Source organism: Myripristis murdjan, chromosome 17 (genome assembly GCF_902150065.1).
Source record: "Myripristis murdjan chromosome 17, fMyrMur1.1, whole genome shotgun sequence".
Classification (NCBI taxonomy): domain Eukaryota; kingdom Metazoa; phylum Chordata; class Actinopteri; order Holocentriformes; family Holocentridae; genus Myripristis; species Myripristis murdjan.
The window spans coordinates 6,149,948-6,156,540 of NC_043996.1; the positions used below are offsets into that span (position 1 = coordinate 6,149,948).

General features: G+C 44.9%; 1 protein-coding gene across 1 annotated transcript; it reads left to right on the plus strand.

Annotated features, from left to right (window-relative positions):
• Positions 1-1,518: 1,518 nt before the first annotated feature.
• tmem200cb (transmembrane protein 200C, genome duplicate b) lies at positions 1,519-6,166 on the plus strand. Its single transcript, XM_030074627.1, has 2 exons — positions 1,519-1,628; positions 3,912-6,166. The coding sequence occupies exon 2, from the start codon at positions 3,945-3,947 to the stop codon at positions 5,499-5,501; it is 1,557 nt and encodes a 518-aa protein (XP_029930487.1). The 5' UTR covers positions 1,519-1,628; positions 3,912-3,944; the 3' UTR covers positions 5,502-6,166.
• Positions 6,167-6,593: the final 427 nt, after the last annotated feature.

Sequence of the window (6,593 nt, forward strand, 5' to 3'; positions counted from 1 at the left end):
CATTTGGTGGGCAGCAAAGTGAAACCAGAAATTTGCTAGAAATGCTGATGAGACAAGTGGAGAAATATGTCAATCTACAGTTGTTGTAATTTGACAGAGGCTGGATCCTTGAGCTGACTGGTGTGTGGAATCATGGGTTGTGGAGTTAGTAATCTCTTGAATGTGACTCACTGGGAGATTGATGCACTGATGCTGCTGCGGATGATGATGTGGAAAGGGGTCAGGAATCTGTTGGATTCTGAAGGATCTGAAGAGCTCTTTTCCAACACTCCACCTACCAACTTTGAAAACAAAACGGGGGAAAGTATGATTATGCATCTTCAGAGCAGATAACAATGAGTAAGCAGGCAGGTAGGGGTATACTTTCACATGATGATCATTCTGAAATATCTCATGAAGTTCATCATTACACTTACTACCTGTTTAAAGTTCAATTTTCAGTCAGTGATTTTGTAAAAAACACTTTATGAAAGGTTAAATGTCTCATTTTGGAAAAGTGTTGCATTCACTCACAGTGACAGGGTTTCAAAGTGACTCAACAGAAGCGGTATTAAAGGATGCGTGCCTGAACAAAGCCTCTTTCAGAGCTTCAGACACATATGTTGTGTGCCAATGTCTTTTTCTGTATAGCACAAGCTTAGATCTATAGCATTGCAGGGAATTTTGAACCTACATGGCCCTGGTTAACACCATGGATTAAGCACAGCAATTCATGTTGAGCATCTGTTAAACCCTCTGGATTATTTCCCATTTCCATGCACTCTGAGATGAACCAAGGCATGCACACTGGAGTTTTCCTCTGTTCCATCCAGTAATTTATGCCATAAACAAAACACATTTCTGGGTCATAAATTCGCAGTCAACTCTCTGGAGCATCAGTCCAAGGCTTTGTTGTTCATGCTCCCCCCTTTGCCCAGGGTAGCTGCCTCTGCCTCCAGTCTCACATCACTGAAACACATCTGGGTTCTGTCAAATTTCATTCTGTTAAACACTCATCTGGACCAAACCTACAAGCAATTACAGCAATATGTCCCAGGGAGGAAAAGAAGGGGAAGGAAGAGTGAGGCACAATGATTGAAAAAGCACAATGGGGGATTTGGTATTTTTGTATCTGCCTGTTTCTAGCCTCAGCAACATAATCCTGACTTCAGTTCATTTTGAGAAGCAATACTGTTTCATTTCCACAGCCAACTGTGCATCTTATTTTTTTCACCTTTTCATCTAAGGTATGTGAACATAAGTACATCCGTGCCACCTGCCATTATTGGCAGATAAAGAAAGATCTATGGCCCATCACCAATACGCTAATGGCATCTGTATAGTAGCCAGTAAAATTTAATCCCGCAGGTTACGTGTCTATGTGTTCAGACAAAAAAAAAATGGAACAATAGGAAAGTGATGCTATTATAAAATGTTATAAATGCCCTCAGCAGCACTCGTTTGTCACGTTGCCCAATAATCACCTCCAGTGTAGATGCGGTCGTCCCGCCCCTGCTGGTCTATTGTGAATACGCGTTCAATTGGAAACCACTCTTCCAGCATTGGCACCAAAGTGGCGCACCACGACATGCACAGCTGAACGAGGAGTGCGTCTTTGAAGATGCGTGATTATCAATGCACATTTTCTGGTAAGACACCTGCTGTCTGTTATTTTGGTAATCATCATCATCAGTTCCTTTGTCTTTTTTACCTCCAGCAGATATGCATAATACTGAATTTGTGTTGAATAGTCGCATCTCATTCCACGTTGGCAACTAATGGGCTCTGCCAGGGTGGAACGGGGTTTTAGAAGTCTTTATTGTTCGGCAGATGACAGTAGATAGGCCTAGTTGAGGTTATATTTGATAACGATTAGCCTAAAATAGACGACAAGTTTTGATGATAAGAAGGCGTTGGAGTTGGAGCGGTGCGCAAGGTCCGCACTCCTCTCCGTTTTCCTAATTAGCGAAAGATTATTAAACCTGGAAACCTGGTTGGACTTGCCGTGCTTAGGCTGATGCTGTCTGTTAAATTCGAGAGAGACTTAAAGTGGAAAAAGATGCGGGATATCCATACACCTAAATAAACATATATTTATGTAATATTTTAAATCGTGCTGTATTTTACAGTATAGTAAAAGTTTGTATGGTTTTGATGTTACGATATAATCGTCGCTCCGAATAAGTCAATGAGGCTGTAGCAAAGGAGACTGCCTACTCGTTTTTATAGTAGTAGCATTATAGCCGCACAGCTTTGAGTTGTAAGTGTTAGTAATGAAAGCATGGGCTTCGTCAGGCCGTGGGAGAGGTGTGTGTTTGTCATCTGCCTGTACCCAGTGAGCCCAGATATACTGTGTTTTGGTTTGTATTGTGGAGACAGATGTCTAGCTGTGGCTCTGGACATTTTCAGGGCACTTCCAGCTCGACAGCAGCTCATATTTGCTTCACAGCCCTTCTCAACAGAGGGGAAACAGATGCGTGGTAATATCAACAGTCGATTACTCATGCAACATTGCACGAAAATATTCGCCCCCGCATTTCGGACGAAGCGTTAACTGTGCCTGTTCCTGCCAGACGAGCAGCTTTCAGACCTGAGATGCTTGGAGACAAAGCGACGAGCTGGCAGCTTCCGTTCAGCACCACGGACAGCGGCAAAAAAAAACCCCGACCTGCCCACACCCACTTCTGGTCCACATCAGCCCTGCCTCTCTCCCCCAAACAGAAAGGTCCGCCCACGCCTTATCACTTTTAGTGCAGGTTGACTTGCTCTTGCCCAGGAGGCATTTGAGTGGATATGGGATGTGATATTCAGGGGGAAATGCTATAAACAGCAACAGAGTGCCGATGTGTTGTTTGTTAAAGCTCAGGTGCGGAGCTCCGCGTTCTGCGCTGAGGGAATTGCCTGTAATAACTTAGATCACGGAAGGACTGCATCATTATTTTGACTGCTAAGGCTGGGAGATAAACACTGATCTTGCAAAGCCACCTTTAAAAAAAAAAAAAAGGTCTCCGTAATTGTTGCTCAGAAAATAATTTGTGGAATAACTTATTCATGAACTCGATCCCTAAGTCATACATAATTAGGCGCGATTAGTCAAAACAGGCTTAAGTGCGTTGATACCAGCAGATTCAAGGAGAAATGTCTGAGTCTGCCTAATTAAGCCAACTTATCCTCACATTGATATTCACCCCCAGTGGTTGGAACTCATCGGATCAGTCTATAATCATGACAGGTGTTGGCTTCACTGCCCTTTTGGACCAGAGTCATCATCATGCGGCGATAACTGGTCGATGCTGGCATAATAAGAGAACCAAGAACAAATGCAAACATTTCCCATGCAGCAGAAGCTGGTGGTGTGTAAACAACGGGCCGATAGCTTGTGTTTGCTTCTGTAATGTGCTGTACATGAAAGCCATGGTCATCTTGAAGCAGACCCTTTTAAAGAGTCGGTGCTGAAATGGAGAGATGAGGAGGTAAAATGTTGGTGGGAAAAAGAAAAGGAGAGAGGAGAGGAACGAAGGAGGGAGAGCGAGGTGGAGAGAACATGCCTGCTGGCCTGCTGTCTGGACACATTACATTTTCATAGGTTGATATCACACCAGCATGGCTGAATGTAGATAAATAGCACTCCTTGTTCTCAACTGTCAACTCAGGTATTTGTCTCTGTTTCGCTTATGTCATGGTATTTTTAGATCCAACATCAGTAGATGGATGTGATAAGTTGGACTGACATCTACATGATGATGAATACTGTGTCTGTCTTCTGCTGACACTGCACAATACCTCTATAGGTATAGAGTAATCTCTGTGTCTTGTGTATGATGGTGCCAGGATTTCCTGTCTCTCGGTGAAATGAACATATTTCCCATGTGGCTACTCGTATAGGCAATCAATCTAATATTCTTTCTGTCTTCTGATATTTGTTCTGCCAGGTTGACTGACAAGCCTGCCGTCCAAACGCCACCATGATAGCCACAGGTGGCCTGCTGCGCATGAACAGGCGCCAGGACTCACTCCGCTCCAAAAACCGAGCAGAAAACAAGAGGAAACGGAAAGCCAGGAAGAAGAAGAAGAACGACGTGGTGGTGGTGAAGGGGAAGCTCAATCTCTGTTCTCCAGCAGGCCTGGTGGCCGCTGTTGGAGTGATGGTTCTCATGGTGGGGATTTCCATGGCTGTTCTGGGCTACTGGCCAAGCCAAAACCAACAGGAGTACCAGGAGCGCCGCAGAATCGGGGCACACCGAACCAACAGGATAAGCTACTCCAAAAGCCCACCTCTTCCCTCTAATTTGACCAGTAATAACCCTCCTTCCAACCGGGCAGATCTGTTGAACCAGAGCCATGCTAACAGCAGTGTCCCCAACCCCTCCCCTTCCTGTGGCTTCCTCTGTGACTTCCTGGATACCTACCTGTACTCAGACAATCTCAAAGTCTTCGGCCCACTGGTGATGGGAATCGGCATTTTCCTCTTCATTTGTGCCAATGCAGTTCTCCATGAAAACCGAGACAAGAAAACTAAAATCATCAACCTGAGGGATATCTATTCCACGGTTATCGATCTCCACAGCATACGGTCAAAGGAGTACTCTCCTCTCAACGGCTTGGTAAATTATACTCAGTCAAGGAGTGCCGAGGGACCGTCCGGTCTGTATGGAGCTAGTGCAATGCTCACCCGCAGCTCCTGGCCCTCCACCGGTCTAGGGTTCCAGGGGGAGTCAGGCACCGATGAACTGTTCAGACGCCCTTCGCTGGCCAGCAGGCCACGCAGCTGGTCCAGAGATGTCCAGACCTTCACAGACACTGTCTACAGCATCTACAGAGATTACAGCAATAGTGGCGAACAGACACCTCAGCCTCGACAGTGGGAGACCACCTCCATCGTCACCTCCAGCGTTAATGCTTTCACCTTACCCGTCATCAAACTGAACAACTGTGAGGTGGAGGGGTCTGAAAAAGTGGACGCAGAGGGATGCTCAAAGGCAGGTGCCGTCAGTGAAGCGACTGGTGGAAACAGCAGCGAGGATGTACAGGTGGGCATCAGCCACAGCGGTGAGACGGACACCAAAGAAAAGGATGCCTCTGTGGCTGACTCCCTCCCGCTTCAGCAGAGCCAGGAGGCTGCACCTACAGACACAGGTGATGAGCAGGGAGCGCCACAGGCCCCTCCCCAGCCCCAGTGGACCCAGATGCAGCTGTTCCCTCCATCACCTGTTGCCAGGGCGATGGGGTCACGGCTGTCACTCAACTCTCTCACAGATCAGCCCAGGTCTGCACGGCGCTGCAGCCTGTCTGTATCTGTGTGCCGTCAAGGCGACAAAGGCAGGCGCTTCAGCTGCCCACGTCTGGAGCGCTCCAATAGTAAGGGCTACATCAAACTGACTGACCTGGGGGGCGAGTCCTTTGAAGCCCCCGACATAGACACTTCCTTGTTGGCCACCGACCAGGAAGTCACAGCAGCAGCAAGAGAAGAAGCTCAGGGAGAGGAAGACCTGGTGACACCCAGCACCTCTATAGAATCCTAGTCTGATTTTATGCTGATGAGCCTCTGAAACTCTTTGATGTCTTGTTTTTCCTTGCTTCATACCTTCCCTCTATCATTGCTGCTGGTGTGAGACAGGCCATACTGTAAAGCCACAGAGGAAAAGAAACTTGGAACGTAAGCAGCTAAGGACTACTGAAACATAGCCATGAACACTCAAGAGCAAAGCTCTTTATAAATACCACATTCACAGCTCAATATTCAGATGTATCTTTTTTCTATTTTTTCAATGTAGCAAGAGCAATACTACAGACTTGTAAGGAGATTTAGTAATGATTTGTAAAAAAAAAAAGGAAAAAAAATCCTAGCATAGGTCTGATTTGAAAACAAAGGAGAGTTTTAACTTTTCTTTTGTATAGCAGTAGGGCAACTGCAGAAACTGTAGCTGTAGAATTGCCAAAAACAGTCACTGAAAACATACTACTGTAAGACATGGTGTACTGTAGCATAAACATATGCCGCAGAAAACATAATAGTTTAGATTTGTTTCTATACATTGTTATGTGAATACCACGTGAATAGGTGAACTGAACTGAATCTCAGGTAGACGTTTGGTTTAGGATTGGGACCTTCAGTACGAGGTCTTCCCTATGTGCACACTTGTTTAAATAAAAAAAATCATGGTTGAATAAACTTGACTGTAACACCTCTGTTGACTCTAATAGGTGTCATTGTGTGATATTATACTATAAGCAGCGATGCGAAATGCCTTGTTCGCTCCAAATGGTTTTACTTGCATTATGAAAATTAAAATGATAACAAAAACTGAAAACAAGTTGGCTTATGAGTGATTAAGCGTTTGGCGAACCAGTTTTTATGGGCATTGTTTTTTTTTTTTTTTTCAGGACATCTCAGGGTAGGGAGGGATGATTCTTATTGATATTACATTATCTGTGTTCACTGAACTGAGACCAGTAATCTAAAACAACCAAGTGACCTTTGCAAGCATCCTTATCAATTGTTTTCATTGTGGAAAAGGTGAATTAATATGGGCTCATCTGTCAAGTCTATTATCTGCTTTCCATGGAAAGGACACATTTATTTATGTATCTATTTGTTAACATTTTAAATCACA

What these genes read in the sequence shown, in the direction of transcription:
- tmem200cb (XM_030074627.1), top strand. Translation starts at nt 3,945, where the DNA reads ATGATAGCCACAGGTGGCCTGCTGCGCATGAACAGGCGCCAGGACTCA.